The 20,817-nt window shown below is 38.2% G+C and overlaps 3 protein-coding genes across 3 annotated transcripts; all 3 read right to left on the reverse strand.

Moving 5' to 3' along the window:
• Positions 1-542: 542 nt before the first annotated feature.
• Positions 543-2,861, reverse strand: LOC116300914 (uncharacterized). The gene has a single exon (XM_031709884.2). The coding sequence runs from the start codon at positions 2,675-2,677 to the stop codon at positions 1,034-1,036; it is 1,644 nt and encodes a 547-aa protein (XP_031565744.2). The 5' UTR covers positions 2,678-2,861; the 3' UTR covers positions 543-1,033.
• Positions 2,862-5,888: 3,027 nt separating this feature from the next.
• On the reverse strand, positions 5,889-12,046 carry LOC116300913 (uncharacterized). Its single transcript, XM_031709882.2, has 5 exons — positions 11,754-12,046; positions 10,789-11,145; positions 9,150-9,425; positions 8,382-8,673; positions 5,889-7,442 (listed from the first exon to the last, which is right to left on the reverse strand). The coding sequence occupies exons 1-5, from the start codon at positions 11,935-11,937 to the stop codon at positions 6,926-6,928; spliced, it is 1,626 nt and encodes a 541-aa protein (XP_031565742.2). The 5' UTR covers positions 11,938-12,046; the 3' UTR covers positions 5,889-6,925.
• Positions 12,047-14,613: 2,567 nt separating this feature from the next.
• On the reverse strand, positions 14,614-19,169 carry LOC116300916 (uncharacterized). Its single transcript, XM_031709886.2, has 3 exons — positions 19,009-19,169; positions 17,621-17,751; positions 14,614-15,800 (listed from the first exon to the last, which is right to left on the reverse strand). The coding sequence occupies exons 1-3, from the start codon at positions 19,058-19,060 to the stop codon at positions 15,582-15,584; spliced, it is 402 nt and encodes a 133-aa protein (XP_031565746.1). The 5' UTR covers positions 19,061-19,169; the 3' UTR covers positions 14,614-15,581.
• Between the last annotated feature and the right edge of the window lie 1,648 nt (positions 19,170-20,817).

Raw genomic sequence — 20,817 nt, forward strand, 5'->3', positions numbered from 1 at the left:
CGGAGACGCAATCCAATCGTTTCCAAAAGTAGAAAAGAATGCTGCAACTTGTCTCGCAATTTTTCTTAATTGCGTTGTAGGTTCACACGCTGCAATGCTCCATGCAACTTGTGACAAGTTGTATAGAAGATATCTCCGTGTAATCGCGCGTTTAGACTTAGATTAGCCCAGAGGTTGTTTCAAGGATCCATAAAATTAATTTTTGATTTGGTTTGCTAATGGTGCAGCTAGTTTTAATCTAGTTCGACGCAGTCCCTGCACCGTTACATGCGATTACATTACAGTTAGTTGAGGATTGTCTTCTATTTTGTGCATCAAATGCTTTCTTCCACTAAAACGTTAAATACACTCTCGCAAAGAGACACAGAGAGTACGATTGTCTTCTACCCCTTCCCCTCCCTTCCATCTCCACACACGCAGGGGGCCAATATGTCTATCACTTGATTGCATGAAATCGAATTTATATCCATATATTATATCCAAATAGCGTGCGCTCTTCACGAGCCAAAACTGCGTCACGCAAGCACAAAATCACATGAAAATAACAAAATTATACTTTTATTATTTAGCACAGCCAATAGATCAAAATCTTTATCGCTTATAATAATAAATTATACATCTATTTTATATTCATAAAGTACGAAAGATCTTCACTAGCATCGATCGATCGTACGCCACCGCCAAATCTTGTTGAAATATCATTGTGTATTTTTTTAAAGTCCTGTTTTGGATCAGGAGTACAGTCTATAGATTAAAAAAAAATCTTGCTCTTTTTATCAATAGAATTGGGAAAGAAAGAATCCATATATACAAATGATAAATTGGTATTATAATTTCAATACCTATTTGACTCTAAGCGGCGCTTTGTTGACTTTAAAAGTGAATTAATTCCTTGTGTTATCATTGTTCTTTCTACAATAAACAAAAGACCTTTGTACTTAGCTTATGATACTTTATAAATTATCCCAAGGGGCATCGTATTTTGCTTTAATAATCTTGAAATTCGTAGCTCTAAACTGGTTAAAAATTGTTACTACAGCAAACTAGCTCTTCGAGTGACCGATAAATCATCTTTGCTCTGAAAAGATGATGCTCTCTCTCGACTCAAATCCGGGGTTGAAATAAAATCTTCATCGCTTTCCATCAAGTTCGATTGATCGAATTTAATATGTCGAATCCCTGCTTGAATCTTGGTAAACATACGCATAATATCCTTATCTTGAGCCCTTAAATCAGCGACTTCTTTGCGAATCCATTCAAACGCCTTCTCTACAACATCGACCCTTTCTTGTTGAGTTTTGTCCGAGCTGTTGTTGATATGATCAAGTAAATCATTGGCGGTTTTACGTGTTCTTAGCTCATTTTCTTTCCAATTCTTCATGCTAAAACTGTTCAAAGGCCGCTTTGGCATTCGTGGTAAGGTTTGAGCTCGTCTTACTCCGTGAGGTCGAGTATAAGTTCCCTTCGGTAAGCTGCCGATAACATCAACCTCTTTGAATAAAACCTTCTTTTCGTCCTTCTCCTTCTCCTCGCTCGAACTAAGCTCCTTCGTAGATCGCTGATTTGGTTCACTCATCGTTCTTAGTAAAAACCCTGGGTTTTGGCTCGATTTTTTAATCTCTTGGCTGACTGAGAATGTATTATTTGTCAGTGATCTTAGGTACGAGGATTGTGGTTTCCGCGGTTGATGGATCAGTCCATATGTAGACAACACGTAACGCTCTTCGGAGTCTGCTTGTGACCTGTCATCTGTGAATCCAAATGAGGCGGTTTCCTGAATATTCACGAGGTTATAATTGCCTTCGGACCTTGTATGGATCACAGGACCACGAGGGATTCTTTTATGCCTTTCACTCGGCGTACCATTCCCGGAAGAACTCAAACTCCTCTTCTTCCATACATCTTCTTGTTGCGCATCAAGATAGCGTTGCGCCATTTCTGCTGTCCGCAGGAATTCAATTTCTCGTGCTTCCCTGCATGATAAGCTCCTCCGACGATTTCCGACTTCCACCCGAGTGTTTGAGTCAGGGTCGCTTCGTATTCGGGCTCGAATCGGGCGGTCGGAAATTCTTTGGTCACTGTCGGAGAGACTTCGGATCCTCCTTACGAAATCTCCCGAAGTACCAGAGATGATTTCTGAAATAATTTTCGATTTTTTGACTTGAATTGAGTCAGCCTTGTCAGGTTTTGTTGAACTGGAGGCGAAGACATCATCGTCGAGATTGTCCGACGAACTAAATGTCGTAATCGTTAATCCGTCGGGTTCAGTCGAGCACATCGACGCCGTGTCAGGAAATGAATCAACTTTCTCTTTCAAATTTTCGCCTGAACTGACAGTCCAACCTCTTTGTCTGAATATTTGTCGACGTAGGTCCAAAGCAAGTCTGTTTGTGAATTCTTTTCCATCATCTTTGCCGATAGCCAAATCTTCCTCTGGCAAAGAAATAAGAGAGATGCTTCTACTATGGCGGCCAATTTTGGCGCCATTTTTTCGCGCCTTTTTCCACTTGCTGTAAAGTGTCTCACTTGTCAGATCGTCGAATGACTGGGAGATGGTTTTAAGGTGAAGAAGATTAACGTTTTCTTTGACTGGATTCACTGGTGAAAACAGCCCAGTTGCGAACCCAGAACCACACTCAGATAATTCTTCGCGTTGCATCCTACCAACTTGCTTCATTTAGGCTTCTGAAATTTTTTTGATTTCTTCTGTCCAAGTTTAAGGCCAAGATATTTGCTTGGTTTTCGAGGCTCTGTTCAACGTCCTTTCACTGAGGGAAAACGTTCTTTAATCATTAACTTATTCTCGGGCAAAGTTTTGAATTTTTTTGTTTGTGATGCTTGTTCAACAGCAGTGATGTCTGATGCGGCCACTGCTTGCTGTGAAGAACTTCCTCAAAGGTCGTTACGTCACAGATTGCCAAGCGGGAATGTAGCAGGTTTATACGATGTTATTGGGCAACTGTCATTTACTCTGCAAAACAAAAGTTAACGTTACTTTGTTTGTGAGAAACGTAAAACAAGGCACCTGTGTTGTGGGAAACTAAAAATAGAATGGCATATGTTTCAAGTCGCTCTGTCATGCTCAGGACTCTTCATTTTACATGCCCTGCAACATGGCTGCCCATGGAACGCCACATCTTTTGACCATGTCTAATGCAATGTAACACAACTTGCAACACACTAAGTTTTGAGAATATATCTTAAGAGGGGGACAGACTTGCCGAACTGATCAATTATCTGCAAATTGCGTTACACTAATTGCAAAAACGTAATGGCACCAACAAAAAATTTGTCACTTTGTGATCATGCAACTTAAAACGCATACAAGATGAAAAACTGAAGAAGAAGAAGGAGACGAAGAAGAAGAAGAAGAAGAAGGAAGAACAAGAAAAGAGACTGAAGACGACGACGACAAAGAAAGAAGAAGCGCTGTAAGGAAAATCAAAATCAGTGTTTGAATTCTAACGCAACAATCACAGAGCAACTTTAATTTAATGAAGATTTTCCATACACTGATAAATATTTCGTGAGATGCGCTGGTTCCATAAACGCTGATAAATGTGCGTTGCTTGTTGCAATGACAGCATTCAGAAGTGTAACATCTTCATCCGGTCTACACGTTACATAATCATAGTCATAAAGCTAAGCGAAAGCGATATCATTCAAAGTCCCGCCTTTTTAAACATATAAATCTTTACAAGACAAATTTATTGTCATTTTAAATCAAAGTCTGCGAGAGATAAGTCCCTAAAATACGTACTTGAAATAACTCAAACTAAGAGGAACTCATTAGAGAGCCTAAAGAAACTCGCTAGGCTCGCAGCCATTAAAGATCAACTTTCATCATATAATTATCCATAAAATACCTTTATTTCTCCTTTTCGAAAAACTGATATTTTCACATGTGTAAATATGATGTTATCATGTGAAAATATCGTTACCATGAGTATTTAAGCTATTAGTTTATGAATAAAAACGTTTTATAATAATAAAAAGCTTATTAAGTTGATTTTATGGATAAATATATAATAAAAAGAATATTACATGGGCGCTTGGAGATACGAAATTTATCTTCTCGTGTTGAAAATCTCTCACTCGTTTGCTAGCTGCGCTCACTCGTGAGAGATCTTTTCAACACTCGAAGATAAATTTCGTATCTCCAAGCGCCCATGTAATATTCTCTATGACTTTGAATTTTTCAATTATATTTTGCTGCACTGAAATATAAAATAACCAAACAAAAAACTAAACTGAACAAAATTTCATAATCAAGTCCAGTATTTTATTTAAAAGAAACTAATAGAAGAATTTCGATCTTTCTAGTTTAGGAACTTTGGTAAAAAGGTTCATGTCAACACTGTATTTAAATGTACCTCTCAAGACCTCACACTGCGAAGCTATTTGCCAACAAGATTTTAGTCAAACCGTAAACAAAAGTTGAGCAAATTTTTGTACTTTTAACTAGTTCCCGTGGTTTCGTAAGTAAATAACGACAAATAATCTTGGCAAACAAAGTGAATTGAAAAATAATAATTGAATTTTAGTATTATTCTTTCTGCTTTTCAAAACACCTAAAACGCTTTACTTACCAGTAAAATGCCTGCTTTTAAACAGTGAAAAATGGTTAAATTCTAACTGAAGAAACTTGAAGCGTTCAGTTCTGCTGTGCTTGGAATTTGCCCAGAACCTCTCGTTTAAATAACGGAATCACTTCAATCAATCATGGGATCCAACTTTTTCTTCAAAACATCCATTGTTTTCTTTGTCCGTTGAAGATTACACAAAAACAATAAAAATATTTATGAAGATTAGAAAAAAAGCGTCCAAAAATATTTGTACAGTACAGATATTGTACAAGAATTAAAACCTATACATTTTATGTAATCAAATGACTCGACTTCGGAGGGATTTTGAAAACAAGGTTCCAGGTATTTTTTCTCCCCTGAATAAATATTTGATTGACTAATTGAATTCCTTAAGTTTACATCAATTATTTGCTGGCTCAACCTTCATAATCTGTACAAAAACAATGCTCCTTTGATGTCAAAATAAATCTTAACAAAAGTTTCGATAAATTCGACACGAATTAAGCACACGAGATACAACATCAACAACGTTAAAACTGGAAGCCATTTTTCGATTAAATTTCAGCAGGGTTCTATTCTATTGAACTGGTAAAAAGGTATTTTTCCTTACTGAGATATAACTTTTTGTTTTGACTGAAGTTTTAAGGAGAAAATATAAATTTTTGAAATGTAATTAGAAGCTTTGCTCGAGGGCATGCAGTAAACCATGTTTCATAGGATTAATGGTTTCTTTTGGCTTATTCTCAACATATAAACACTCCTTTCTACCACTTCTTTCTCTTTTACTCCGACGAAGGACTAGCGTCCGAAACGTCAGTAAGTTTTTTCATCTTTTCACGGTGTATAATTTACCTTTTTATCATTACTGTTTCATTAGAAACACCGACGCAGCTCACACTAGCCTTTAGCAAGTTATATCTTTATTTTAAAATGGAGATTATTGATAAAGATATTTTTGGTCTTCTTGGTAACAGCCGTAAGTGAAAAGCCTATAAACCAATTTTCCCCTACTCCACCCACTAGAAAGAATCATCCCCCTACCCTACCCTACCTATCACCAAGTATGGTGATATGGCAGCTTTTCTTTCCTTTTACTGACAAAAAGAGGTCATACATCAATACCTGATTTTTGAATTTGTAAAAGAAATGTTAACGTTATATTTGGCACTCTTTATTTACAATAACGATGGAGTAAGATTTTTCTACTTTTCTTGAGGATGATTGAAGGATTCTATGATAACTCCAATACGCATTCCCCAAAATGCTGTGCTTTCATTTATTTGGGGGGGGGGGGGGGGGAGAAGGAATCGGTCAACAAACTGCAAGTAGCTTGAGAGCAGGTTAAAATTTAAATCTGACGTATTAGTGTAACGCAAGCCCTAGTAAACTGTTGACTAGGGCTTGCGTTACGCTAATAGGTTTACGTGTATCTGCTATCAAGTTACTGGTAGTACGATTACCGGAAATTCAACGTATTTTAATTTTCAAATCTCATGCTCAACACAGGAAACCCAGAGTACTTTGTTGATTTATTTGTTCATGTACAGCCGGGCTCCCTGTGCACTGAATAGAAGTACCCCCTCTACGGGCACAAACAAAGTACTGCCAGCCCCTTGGATTATATTTCATACCGATAAAAGCCTTGGTAATAAAATTTGCGCTGGTTAGAAGACTGGGAAACGATCCAATGAATATGAGTAGAGCCTGGATATGAGAATGTTATTCGAAAAGATTTTGCGCCATCACACGTCGGCGGCCATTTTTGATTACAGAACATGCAAAACAAGAGAAAATGAACTAAGAGAAGGAATCCCCGTGCCCCATCATGTGCACACTTTGATGCTATTTTTAGAATCACTGATGCTATTTTTAACTCGTTACCATGCCTGCGCGATAATAATGCTTCCCTTTATTCCTCGTTTTAGGACACGAAAAGCGCCATATTTCGCTACGTCCACGACAAAAACACAGGCTTTTGTTTACTGCAAGACTTGAAGCCGCCTACCCTTAAGAAATCAACCAATCAGGTTATTCGCTTAAAATATCTCCAAGCTAAAAATAGCATCAAACTGTGCACATGATGGTTACAAGGCTATATGGGTAGGATTCCTTCTCTTAGTTCATATCATCTTGATGCAAAACCTCTACCGATCGAGGTCCCGCGCGCAAAAGTATTCAGCATTGCTGGGTTTCGATCAGCTGATAAAACTCTTTGAATCTCATTATCTGCTCCAAATGGTGGTCACACACTGACTTCAAGTGCTGTCAACAACAAATAATCCTGATAAAAATTTGTGATTCAGTCGATGAACATTCAACACGAGACAAATTCAGTTTTCCTAAACTTGAATTTCTTCTTCTTCCGCGTCCTTAATCCACGAAAACTCGCCGTAATCAATCTCCCCGTCACCATCTTCATCGAGTAAATTAATAAACGAGGTCAGGTCCTTATCCTCCATGGGTACCCCAATCCCCTTCAGACCGGTATAAAGCTCTTCCCTACTGACAGACAAGCTTTTGTCCTTGTCGAACTGGTTAAAAAGATCGACCATACGGTAGTTCATTCTTTCCACGTACGCCATCAATTTGCCCATCAGCTCGAGTAGTTTCTTTTTCTTGCTGTTCCCGCCCAGCATTGCATCGAGATCATTCATTACGTTTCCTGATCTGTTGCTGTACGTGCACGTGATGGCGAAGAACGGGCGCATGCCGATGATGTGATCGACAAGTTCTTTCGTCTCCACGTCGATGACCACTTTGTTCAAGCAAAGCCGCTCCATTGCGCATTCTATGTTGTTCTTCATGGCGTCTAGTAGTGCATGGGCCCCTGCATTTTGGATAGGGTTCATACCTATCCTGTATGGAGACAACAAAAAAACATTTCACATATAAGTAAAATAGACTGCGGGCATAAATGAAGCGAAACATTTACTGGGGTACATGTTACGTCATAGCTGCCATGTTGGTTAACGATAATAAAGCCTCAGTCCTCATTAGCTTCTCTCGTTAGATCAAACAACATGGTGGCTGTTTCATTGGTATCCTCCTATTCTTGTGGTGCATGTTACGTCATAGCCACCATGTTGGTTGACGATAACAAAAGCATTCCTCATTAGCTTTAAAATTATTTTGCTACGTCGACCAACATGGCGGCTGTTTCATTGTCATCTATATCTCAAGGGATTTTGAGTCACATGGTTGCACTCCAAGAATAGTGCAATGAATCTCTCTCACTGGTTGGTAGCCACGGGGTCGATTTAAACGATTAGACCAAGACCCCAGAGGTGAGAAGCAAGAGTACTACCCTCGCTCGTTCCTTGATTCTCATAGACGCACACACTATGAATAGACTTCTTCAGCTTGGGGTAATGTTGTCCCATCTCAGACCACGTGTCATCCCCTTGAGAATAAGATTCTTTGTTTGAGCTGTATCCATATTCATGTGTCTTCTCATGTGCAACCGAACGCAAACCTTAAACAAAGAAATGATACTCTAGGGAATGACATGTGGTCTGAAATGGGAAAACATTACGTCAGAGCCGAAGAGGTCTATTACTGCCTAAAGGTACGGAAATTTAATACACGCAACGTTGCTGAAGTAGAAAACGATCCAGCTTTAGCAACATTGCCTGCAATATTGCGGGCAGTGTTGCAACGTGCTTCGGTAGCTTGAGCTAGGTTATTTTCTGTTTCAGGCAAAATAACATGCTCCTTCGACCATTGTAACTTCGTATATCTAGGATTTTGGCTTCCACTAATCAAAAATAGATACCTCATGAGCATGCGCACACTAACCTCAGTACTTTGAGAGTATCATTGCTCTTCAATCCCTCAGCCATTCTCAAAGCACCTTTAGTGGATATCCTATTATTGTTCAAGTCCAACTCCACAAGAGTATTATTTCCTTTTAATGATTCCCCAACGGCCGCAGCCCCGTCGTCAGAGAATCCATTCCAAGATAGATCCAGGACCTTGAGAGTACAGTTAGCGCGGAGGCCTTGTCCTATGGCTAATGCTCCTCGTCCTCTGAGATGGTTCCAGCTGAGGTTGAGTACTTCGAGGGAGTCGTTTGCGTGTATTGCGGGCCCTAATGAGATCACATAGCTACGATGTAAACACCAAATACTTCGCGTATGCACCTACAGTATTTCAAAAAAAAAAAAAAAACCGCCAACGGGCGATAGGCGATAGGCCATTCCGAGACGGGAATGGTTTTCGTCGACTACCAACAACATTGAATCAGTCTCAACACCAAGTTCCATGTTCTTGACGAGAATAAGAAGCAGAAACACAACTCATTCCAGCTATTCTTGGATATTGGGATGACCTATCTCTAATTGCTTTTCGCCTATTGCCTATCACCTTTGGCAATGACAAAGTTTTTTGAACGTTGGTGTATGATTTTCCGATTGATTATATTTCGCTTCCGGAAAATTTCGCATGCGCCAAAAAAAAAAAAAAAAAAAAGAAAAAGAAAAAAAAAAGAAAATGGACCATGCCCTTGTTCTTCGCCGCAGGTCAGAAGAAATGCAAGTTCTAAGTACGAGATTTTCTCCAACTTACCAAAGATTTTCCCAGCCTCTTCCTCGAACCCATTCCCGCTCAAGTCCAGCTTCTTCAAGGAATGATTGCTTTTTATCATATCGGATAAAATAACCGCGTCCTTGTCTCTTAAGTTATTCCATCCAAGACTCAGGCTTTTCAGTGTCGTATTCTCGTTGAGGGCATCACAGAAAGCTTCGCAGCCCTGTGTTCGTATATTATTATGGGATATGTCAATCTCTGTGACGTAGAAGTTTTCTTTGAGGATTTTAGATAATTCTACTCCGCCTCCTGGACCTTGGACAAAAAGAAAAAGAAAAATTAACTTTGACCCTTTGCAGTGCGACTACTATAGCCTGGGCCACGTAAAGACAGCCAGAATCAATCAAATTATAGAATGAAAACGATAAATTACATGTAACATCAGGGTCAAATTACCATTCTCGTGAAGTCTAGTACCCCATTCACACCAAGGCTTAAACATGTTTTAAAGTGGTTTAACTAAACAGGTTTAAAAAACTATCTACGAACACTGCGCAATATTTGGTGAAATAATGCATGTAAATTATTCTTTGTCTTGCTCTGATAATATTTTAGAAAGTTTCATTATATTGTAGGTTTCTAGTTTCTCTTCCTTTTTTGTTTATGAAAACATAGTTTAACTAAACACGTTTAGGTGTGAATGGGGTATATGCTTCTGATTTGCTCAACTATCCAACGTTGGAATGCATTGTTTTCAGTCTACATTTTGATTGGTTAGCTGTACAAGTGGCCCCGGTTATAGTAGTTGTACTGTAAATACTACAAGATTATTTCGTTGAAGAGAAATTCTCTCTCGAATATAATAAATCTTTTTAGTAAAATTCGCAAAATACTGTAGTGTTTCTTGATTACAGACTCATTTGCTCAGGCTTAACCTCGAATCAGTGTCTAAATATTCACAAATACCAACGGTAAAGTAGAGAATGCACAACTTCAACTATACAAACACTCACGGACCTTTGCTGAGTGCAACAGATAAATATTTTATACGAAATTGAGGTCAACCCTAAGGAACAGAGAATTTCAGTTTCCTGCGCCATCTTGAAAGGTAACCGTGCCTGTGCGTCGAAGCGAGGACGGCGGTAACCTTCCGTGTGGGATCCAATCTCGTACCCAGAGCCCTTATTTCTTACTGCGCATGCTCGACGAAATAATTGGGCTCTGGAAAACTCCAAACCGGAAGACCCAGATTCTGGGTTTCTCGCACATGCGCATTATGACAGACTAGATAAATTCAAAATGGCGGACGATGTTCAACGAGCATGTGAATTTGCGCTTGGAAAATTAGGTTTTGAAGATGGTTTTCAGTTAAATTAACTCCGAAAATATCTATTGAATAGACATCAATACAATTTCCATTACAAAACCGGCAAAACTTAGAAAAATCCGGCCCTACAGGCTTTCTTGGTGTACTTAATTCGAGACGCCATCTTGTTTATTTTCCCTAGTACTGTAATTCTTACTTCCGGTATCTTCCTTTGTTCTCGAGAACCAATCACAGCACAGGAAATATTGGAGTTTTCCAGAGCCCAATTATTTCGTCGAGCATGCGCAGTAAGAAGAAAGGGCTCTGGGAACGAGATCTTGGATCTTGTAGGATCTTAAAACCGCTACTCACCTACTGCGCAATCCCGGAAGTTAATTTTCGTTGTCGTCGTATTATTCATCAATGCCATCGCAACCGCTTTTGCCCCACTAGGTCCCAGTCCATGATGCTTGATATCAAGCACCTCGTTCGTGATGTGCTCCAGCACAAAAGAGACTGGCACTATTCCTAGGTGTGCGCAGGCTTCCCGATATGCTTTGCGACCAGTGGGATCAAACTCGTCTCGCTTTTCTTCGACTTCTAGGTCTGTGTCGTAGTCACTGTCGTGAATCGATTCTTCGTCGGAATCTTCGTCTGCATGTTTTACCCCCGCGGGGGTAGTAGTGCGTTTAAGATTGCTCTGACTAGTGACTGCACGATTTGACTTTTCTGTTAAACAAACAGCAAAGATAAACGGTTAAAGTTGCTTATCGGTAACACTGTAGATAAAATAAACTTGGTTCAAATGAGGCCTTAAGCTACTGTGTGTTGCATACTGAGATAAAGAGTCTAAGGCCTAGGGCAAACGTCGAACTTTCCATGCACCGAACTTATTAAAAACAATGGATATCAGGTGATAATGAAGTGGCATTCTTTGATGTAATTAAGTTCGGTGCATGGAAAGTTCGACGTTTGCTCTAGGCCTAAGGCTTTTATTGTCAACGACTTCATCAGAGACTTAGAAAAGTTTGGCGGAGGCTGTTAGAGATGTTAGTTAAAACAGGAAGTCCCATGATCCTCACGTGATTTAATTGCTGGCCAGTTTTCGTATGTAGAAAGCCTCAAATAAGCGGAGGCTCCTCACGTGCGGGATCACTCTGAAATTTAAATCCCATGTTTTAATTTGGTTTGCACTTTTTGCTATAACTTATAGCCTAGTAGTAGCTCATCTACTCAGAACACAGCCGGTTGTAAATAGCCACTAGTTGGATTTGTCTTATAGACATTAATACTGACTTCGGCTTTGTTTTACATGGTGAGCACTCTAACTAACTTACTGCTCGATCTTCTGCTTTTCGCGCTCTCCCTACTCGTTGTTTTTCTTTCTTCTTCTGTTATCAATCCGGGAACTTTTTCTGTGGTGCTAACTATTTCTTTTTCTTCCTCTTTTTGTACTTCCGGTTCATTTAAAGATTTGGCGGCTGTGACGTCATCATTCATATTTTGGTTGACGTCAGACATGTCACGTGATGTGAATCACCAGGGGCCACGATTTAGAAACCAAATTAACTCACTCAAGCGAAGGTAGAGACCTGGTTTCTTTCGTTGGCGGTGTCATCCCTAGCTTTGATATCTTTTCTAAAAAGAAAAAAAAAAATAGATGCATGAAACTCATGAAAGCACAGAGAGAGAGAGAGAGAGAGAGAGAGAGAGAGAGAGAGAGAGAGAGAGAGAGAGAGAGAGAGAGAGAGAGAGAGAGAGAGAGAGAGAGAGAGAGAGAGAGAGAGAGTAATAGACAAATGAAATCGGTAGAAATTTGGCTTACGGTCAGCATATGCAGAGAAAACCATTCTTTAATTAAGGTGTTTTTATCTCAAAAAAGCGGTGTCATATCAAAACATTTACTAATACATTGTTATACGTCTTCATTGGTTCAAACATGAAGCCATTTATAGCCATATACATATTAGTATAAGTTCCCCACTAAACTCAAATCCGTTGTCATTACAGTTATCCAGTGTCTTGATTGGATGAAGTCTTTTTCCTCCCATCTGATTGGTCGAGAGCGAAGACATCTATTAGTCCATGAATTATATGATAGAAAATCCACTTTCTTTTTCATAAAATAACCGTGGGCGCAGGAAGTCAACTATTAGGAAATTGGATTAAGAGAAAAAGAGGGGAAAAAAAAAAATAATAATAATAATAACAATGAAAAATTGAAACAACTTTTCGATGATCCGAAATTTCTTATTTAGAAAATTGGACTAAGAGAAAATGAGTTAAAAAAAAAAAAAAAAAAAAAAAAAAAAAAAAAAAAAAAAAAAAAAAAAAAAAAAAAAAAAAAAAAAAAAAAAAAGAAAGAAAGAAAGAAAGAAAGAAAAAGAAATGAAACCTCGATAAAAATAAAGAATTGAAATTTTTCGAATATCTTAAATTTCTTCTTTAGGAAATTGGATTAAGAGAAAATGAGAAAACAAAAAACAGAAAAAGTTGATTAAAATGAAAAATTGAAATTTCTCGAAGATCCGAAATTTCTTATTTCGATTTGATAAAAATAAATTAGAGTAAATTACTGTTCTTGGGTTTTTCTTTTGCGTTTTTTGTGCTCGAGTAAATAAAAAATATTTATAATTGGAATCAAATGGAATGAAAACGAAATGTTTAGGTACTGGCGTTCTAGATGTTATTATTATTCGAGGATATGCAGAAAAAGAATATAGCTGTAGTGGAGTTAAAATCTGAGTCTTGTAATTGATTTGATCTATTAAAAGTCAGGGCACGGCTAAGTCACAGAGCAAACCCTGAAACAACCTCTGTGCCGATCTAAGTCAGGGCATGAGATTCATGCAACGACCGAATTGGTGTAATGTGTTAGGTTTTGCGTGGAGTACAGAAAACTGTAGAACCTAGAAAAAAACCCTCAAATCAAATGAGAGACCCAACTGAGAGGCGAGCGAGTGGTCGATTAATCTTGACTGCAGCAGGTTGGTTAGATTTACTTTGTATGTTGGGGTAAAAGTTACATTTTCTACTGACCTTCACATTAAGCCGCCGGCTCAGTAGGACGGGACTTAATAGTCTTTTCGAGTTGAAAATTACCACTGTGTTCCTTGATCACAGACTCATTTACTCAGGGTTAACCTTGAATCAGTGTCTAAATATTCATAAATACAAACGGTAAAGTAAAGAATGCACAACTTTAACAATACAAACACTTTGAAATACCACGGACCTTGACTGGAACACGTGAACATTCTACACAAAATCGAGGCTAAACCTGAGCAACAGAGAACTCGAAACTCACGGTCGCGGATCACGCATATTTTTTTGCGCAATACAATGATATGATCTACATATGATATCAAAACAAACTTTTAAAAAATCCGGATTCGTGCGATTGTAATTACCGCGTAAAATGTTTGTTTTTGAATAGGATTGATTAAAAGTGGTGAAATATTGTTTCAACGTTGAATGTCCTATACTTTCCAAATTCAAAATAATCGAGATTTATCATGGTTCTTTTAGAAGCCAAAGCCAGACTAAATAAAGCAATGATAGATGAGGCGGTAAGCCGTGTGGGATGGGCTCGAAAATCATATAAGAACATGCGTAATAGGTAAATTACGAGCCTCGTATGAAACGACGTACTGAAAAAAAAATCTACAAAGCTTTTCGCTGTCGTATCACAGCGTGGGACAATCACAACAGAGCTAGGCTCCAAATAAAGTAAAAGCCCAGAGATCGAATTAGAATTTAGAAGTTGAATTTTGAGGAGGGAGGAAAACCGGAGGACCCGGAGGAAAACCCTCGAAGCACAGGAGAGAACCAACAAAAAACTCTACTCACATACTACATCGAGATCGGCAGGACTCGAACTCGGGCCGCATTGGTGAGAGGCGGCGCATTAGCAGCGCACGCCTTCAGAAGAAGAAGAATGAAGAAGAATGCCAAAGAAGGCTAAAGCAACATGTCAGTTTTACCTATTGCAGTCAACACACACTATCTCTCTTTTGTACAGAATACTTTTCAGTCTTGACTTCAGTGCATTGTGAATTGCAGCTCGTGTCATCGTACGCGTAGTACGCAAGTTATAACGAGTCTTATTAAAAGCCCAAACCAAGCTAAACCCACATTTTTACCTATCAGATCGTAGCCAATACATCCCTCTTGGTATAAATACAGAACACTATTAACTACTTTTCTTCTCAGTTTACTTAGCTTTGCATAGTGAATTGCATTGCTCGAGTCGTCGTGGGTAAATTATAATCAGATTCCTTTGCCTTGAAGTTCGACACGGTAATTGGATTATTTACCACGTACGTAAACAATAATATTTAGTTCGACAACTTTCTGAAATAGGTCCACTTAAATGTACTTTATTTGTTTTATAGATTAATAAAGATTTTTGGCGATAGTGTCAAGATGATTTTAACTCATTAATTTGTTGATTCTAAACTAATTCCATGAATTGAAAAACACAAACAATTTATCATTAAAAATACTCAGAATCAACAACTATTTAACGAGAGGTAAACTTCAATAAATACTAATATAAAAAGCACTAATATTAATACTTACCAGCTTGTTAATGGAATAAAGTTTTAAAGGAGTTTTTTTCAGAACAGTGAATTACTCGAGTTGTCCGTCGTGTTCACTTAACGCTCTCGTGGTTTTCTTTTCTTTGAAAACTTAATTAAAAGTTTTGCTTTGAGAAATCTTTTAGTCGCTAGGCAACGAAGTAAATTATTATTTTCAAGATAAATTGATTATTGTTTAACGGTATATTTGAGGTTATTTTTTATTGTTTTCGAGTAGAAAGAAGGATAATGAGTATAGTATTACTCTAACAATACAGTAAAGGCTGCCGTCCATATAAAAAAACTAACAAAAAAACAATTATTTTCGACTTTTTAAACTACAGAATGATTGTCTTGTTGAAATTGATGAGGCTAAGATCGAAAAGAATTCTGGATAATCACCAAATAAGGCAAAAGGAAGATTGGTTAAGAACGAGTGTCTTCGTGATCAAAATGTAAACCCGCCAAAAGTAGATAAACAAGATCGTGACAGGAAAGAGTTGCATGGTTTTGGTCCTAGGATTCGCCGCCTCATTTCTTGATTGAAACCCAAAAAAAACGCGGGCTCTACGATCCAGAATGCCATTAGAATAAAGTTAAAATTCCCAAGACGCATGACACTAGAATGACAACGCTGACCTCCAAATTTGAGCCCGCATTACATAGGTCAGTACTGCAGCAGAGGGGGTTGCAATCTTTACTTGTTCCATAGGCAGCTGTTTTGCACATGGGATTGACGCTTTCGGAGCATTCTTCTTTCTTAACACAGCCCCTTTTGAAATTCTTGTTATCTTGGCTGTGAAGCTATAAAAGAAAAAAAAAAATCAATAATATTAAAGACTAAAAAAAAACTTAGGGGAGGGTAGAAACTTTAGCACTTGCACATAAGAGAGAGAGACAAAAAGGGAGCATCTCGGACAACTGGTCATTCTCTTGTAAATAAGATTCTTTCTAATGTATTTACCACTCCTGGGAGGACGGCGTAATGCTAAACAACAGGTTTTGCAGCCCAATTGATAAGGCAGCCGATAGATCAAATTAGAATTTAGAGGAGGAATGGGAGGGAGGAAAATCGGAGAACCCGGAGGAAAAACCCTTGAAGCACAGGAGAGAACCAACAAACAACTCTACTCACATACTACACAGGAGAGAACTAACAAACAACTCTACTCACATACTACACGGCAGAGAACTAACAAACAACTCTACTCACATACTACACAGCAGAGAACCAACAAACAACTCTAATCACATACGACACAGAGAACGGCAGGACTCCAATCCGGGCCGCATTGGTGAGGGGCGGCGCATTAGCACAGCAGAGAACCAACAAACAACTCTACTCACATACGACACAGAGACCGGCAGGACTCGAAGCCGGGCCGCATTGGTGAGAGGCGGCGCATTAGCACGCAGCAGAGAACCAACAAACAACTCTAATCACATACGACACAGAGACCGGCAGGACTTGAACTCTGGCCGCATTGGTGATAGGCGACGCATTAGCAGTGCACGCCACCCGTGCTTCTTTGATTGAAATGTATCCATATTCAGGTGTCCAGGTCAAAGAAGTCTATTTGGCATTAAAACAGCGCGTTGTACGTATATCAAATGTAAAGCGGTATGACGATGATTACAATCATGATGATATTGATGATGATAGATGATGATGAAAATACATGATAATGATAGATGATGATGATACATGATGATGATGCATGATGATGATACATGATGAGATGCATGATGAGATGCATGATGATGATGATACATGATGATGATACATAATGATGATACATGATGATGATACATGATGAAACATGATGATGATACATGATGATGATACATGATGATGATACATGATGATGATACATGATGATGATACATGATGAGATGCATGATGATGATGATGATACATGATGATGATACATAATGATGATACACGATGATGATATGATGATGATACATGATGATGATACATGATGATACATGATGATGATACATGATGATGATACATGATGATGATACATGATATGATGATACATGATGATGATACATGATGATGATACATGATGATGATACATGATGATGATGATACATGATGATGACACATGATGATGATACATGATGATGATGATACATGATGATGATGATACATGATGATGAAGATAAATGGTGATGATACATGATGATGATACATGATGATGATACATGATACATGATGATGATAAATGATGATGATGCGTGGGAATGATACATGATGATGATGATAAATGATAATGATAGATGATGATAATAATGATGATGCCGTAATGATGATACATGATCTCGATGATGCTGATAACGATGACTATGGTGATAATACATGATGAGGATGATGAAGATCTTGCATGATATTACGTGATACTGATGGTGATGCATGATGATTGATAATGATGATGAGAATACATGATAACAATGATGCTGATACTAATAACGATGACTATGGTGTTGATACATGATGGTGGTTATGATTATGATGATTATAATAATGATAATGACTCTTAAACAAGCATAAAAATTTACGCGCGAAGATGTAAAATTTCAATTATTATTAGGGAGAGGAGAGAGGGATGATGACTCACCGTGAAGCTCACATCGACCTTAATGCATCTATCTTGACCTTTCGAGGCATCACATGTTAGTTCTTGACGCTTACTATCGCAATCAGCATACGATATGCTACTTTCACAGTCATAGCACTTGAGACCAGTCACTAATGTCGAGGAAAATAAAATAAAATATAAACACGTAAAAATATAATAGTTTCCAAGCAGAAACAATTGAAAATGACCAACCACTAATGTACAGTAAAGTGTATACCATACATCCGTGAAAAAGTTAACTAACAAAATCGTACAAATTAGGCTGCGTTCATAATGTATGGCAGAAGGGAGGGAGGGAGGGGAGGTGAAAAATTGAAATGTCCAGAATAATTCTTAACACCCCCCCCCCCCCCCATTAAAGTCATGCAAAAAAATACGATCCCCCCAAAGCAAGGCTTGTACCTTCTTCCAAAACTTGTGCATCCCCCCATTTTTCTGATTAAAATTTGCCCATCCCCTCCTTTTTCCTACCAACATTTTCCCGATCCCCTCTCAATTTCACCTGCTCCCCCCTCTGCCATATATCATTAACGCAGCCTTAGTGTAAAGTATTCTAGGTCTACGGTCTACTGAGGTATATTAATTTGCCCAAATTTGTGCAATATATCACAACATTTTTTAACGGATATAAAGTATGCTCTTTTCTGTCCCCTTTTGATCAAGAAGTTCAAATTGTATGTCGGCCCACCTCGTTTTTAAACTGCACGCAATTCCTTCCCTTGATTCTTGCCCCACGTCACGTATTTCGCATACTTAGCGTTAAGATTTAAAAGTTAGAACTATTTAATTCCGTTAGAAAGTACAAGGTATATCAATATATATAACTCTTTGGAACCTTTAAGCATTGTCAACATATTTGTCACACATTGTGTGACACCAAAGCAGCTCGATCTGGGGGACAAAACAAACGAATTCCAATCTCCTGAGAATTTTCAACCATTCCCAAGCGGGTCAATAGACAAAGACATGGTGGCCATCCTGGTGGACTGGTACAGAAGGATCCAATGAGAAGTCTTTCGTTAATTTAAGTCCACCAGATGATGTAATGTGAACGAAGTATTAGTGTCGTGACGACACTAATATTAAAGAGGCTGTATGGGAGACTGACATAAACGACTAACGTTTTAATCAAGTCTCAGGAAATAAATTAGAATTAGCAAATAATCGTGGGATTCAAAAGAACATTTGCGGATACGAATCTTGTTGTAGGAATCAATTAATTATAAGCCTAACTTTAAATACAAAGAAAAAAAAAAAAGGTTAAAATATATTGCGTCTCAACATGTAAACACGAGTGACTTGAACTGGCAGATCACTTATGATACTAATAGTTTTTGAACGAAAATTATTCAGTTATGTGAACTTACCGATTGAAATAGTAGTTGCGATACAAATCAGCGTTAGAATAAGTCGTTTCATGATTTAAAGTTGGTCGGAAGATCGACCTTCCTGCGTCGTGTGTATATCGCAGTAGCGTGAATAAAGACGAATATTCTTGCGAGGTCATCAACGGATAAAGTTTCAGATTCTTTGGAGGTATCGAATAACTCTGGCAACATGAGATACGAGTGGGAATTCAAAAAATGGTAACACAGGAAGCCCACGCAGTTTATTCTAATCGCATTGGACATTTTCATGACATTTGAATTTTTTTGAATGCGCTTTTTTTTCTTTTTCTTTTTTGATAAGCCTTCAAATTTCATCGAAACCTGAAGAACAGCATTTAGCTAAGTACGTTGTTCTAATAATTAGCCAGGGCACAGCTAACTCACAGATGGAATTGGAATTTAGCGCGTTAGGTCTTGAAGAGCCGAGGAAAGTGGGAGAGAACCCCTTGAAACAAGGGAGAGAACAAACTCTACTCACGTGATGTCAAATCCAGGATCGAAATCAAGACCCAAGAGGTGAGGGTACTGCCGCCATGTCACACTTCATTTCCCGCACCGCGCGCGTCTCAAGGGTCGTGGTTTCCCGCGCGCGCTCCAATTCAAACTTATATTTTCGAATTACGCGCGCGCGCGCTGACGCAATCTCGCTGACACGCAGTAAAAATGATACGCGTACAACGCTCAAAAGCAACGTACTTTTTTAACTGAAAATTTTCACACCTTCCCAAGAAAGTCGTTAAAATAACAAGAGAATATGGATCATGTGCAAAGGGATATTCCGCCTGGATTGGCTGATCTGTTGGAAGGATTTGTACTCTTGGTTTTGAAGGAACAACCAGAAAATTTAATGGATTTCGCAGCACAGTATTTTAATTCGATCCGAAACCGAAGAAAAAGCTTGGCAGACCATGGAGTCGATGTAGAAACACTGGCAGTAGATTTCTTCTTCACGGGCACGGAATGGAATGGTGGAGTGTAGGACTGTTTTTGACATTGAACTGGCAATAACATTATCGAAGTTTTTGTCGAAAAACAAAAATTAAGCTTATGAATGGGATTTTATACAAGATCAACACTGTAATTCTACTTTGAGGACTTTGAAGAGCCAAGTTTGGACATTGCAATTAAAAGGACGAATTTGAAAGCCAAGTATCGCGATGCTGTCACCAAATAAGAACTTCTGAATATTTCATTTGTACGACTAAATCTCGACTTTTTCTCTCATCTTGTGTGAACATAAATTTTGATTTTGTGTAGCTTGCTAAGGCTTCTTTCATATCTAACATTAATCATTAATTTCTTGTGGTAAACTAGTTTTTTTCCGGGTTATGTTAGTTTTCTTTCGTGCTGTTTTATAAACCCATTTCATCAATCATCTGACTAAGTGAAGTCAAAATTCCAAATTTTGAACTATGCTTAGCACAATGATAAGTAGAGTTACAGCAGAGTGCATACCATATATACAAGAAAAACCTTTGTAAGAAATTGCACAAATTAGTAAGTTCAGTAAACCCCAGTAGACTGTAGACCTACGAAACTTTGAAACTAATTTGTACAACTTTAACTTTTTCACGGATATACGGTATGTACTCTACTCTCAAAAACAGAGTATGGCAACCTTGCTAGTTTTCGCACGACATTATAGCCACCATGTTGGATGATACTTACAAAAGATTTGTCATCGGTCTCACTTGTTTTATCACCAAACATGGCAGTCATTTTTCATCCTTTTGGGAAAAATCGGAAACATGTATTTACTGTAATTTCAATCCTGAAAATACCGAATGG

The sequence above is a fragment of the Actinia tenebrosa genome, unplaced genomic scaffold (genome assembly GCF_029948245.1).
Source record: "Actinia tenebrosa isolate PJP-AT-01 unplaced genomic scaffold, QUT_ActTen_1.0 PGA_scaffold11__36_contigs__length_13525064, whole genome shotgun sequence".
Lineage (NCBI taxonomy): Eukaryota > Metazoa > Cnidaria > Anthozoa > Actiniaria > Actiniidae > Actinia > Actinia tenebrosa.

Excerpts from the sequence above, each read along its gene's own strand:
- LOC116300914 (XM_031709884.2), bottom strand. The coding sequence starts at position 2,677 with ATGAAGCAAGTTGGTAGGATGCAACGCGAAGAATTATCTGAGTGTGGT.
- LOC116300913 (XM_031709882.2), bottom strand. The coding sequence starts at position 11,937 with ATGTCTGACGTCAACCAAAATATGAATGATGACGTCACAGCCGCCAAA. Across the intron at positions 8,674-9,149 it reads AGAGGCTGGGAAAATCTTTG|GGCCCGCAATACACGCAAAC; the intron begins GTAAGTTGGAGA and ends TGATCTCATTAG. Across the intron at positions 7,443-8,381 it reads GATACTCTCAAAGTACTGAG|GATAGGTATGAACCCTATCC; the intron begins GTTAGTGTGCGC and ends GTCTCCATACAG.
- LOC116300916 (XM_031709886.2), bottom strand. The coding sequence starts at position 19,060 with ATGAAACGACTTATTCTAACGCTGATTTGTATCGCAACTACTATTTCA. Across the intron at positions 17,752-19,008 it reads CGCAACTACTATTTCAATCG|TGACTGGTCTCAAGTGCTAT; the intron begins GTAAGTTCACAT and ends CCTCGACATTAG. Across the intron at positions 15,801-17,620 it reads AGGTCGATGTGAGCTTCACG|CTTCACAGCCAAGATAACAA; the intron begins GTGAGTCATCAT and ends TTTCTTTTATAG.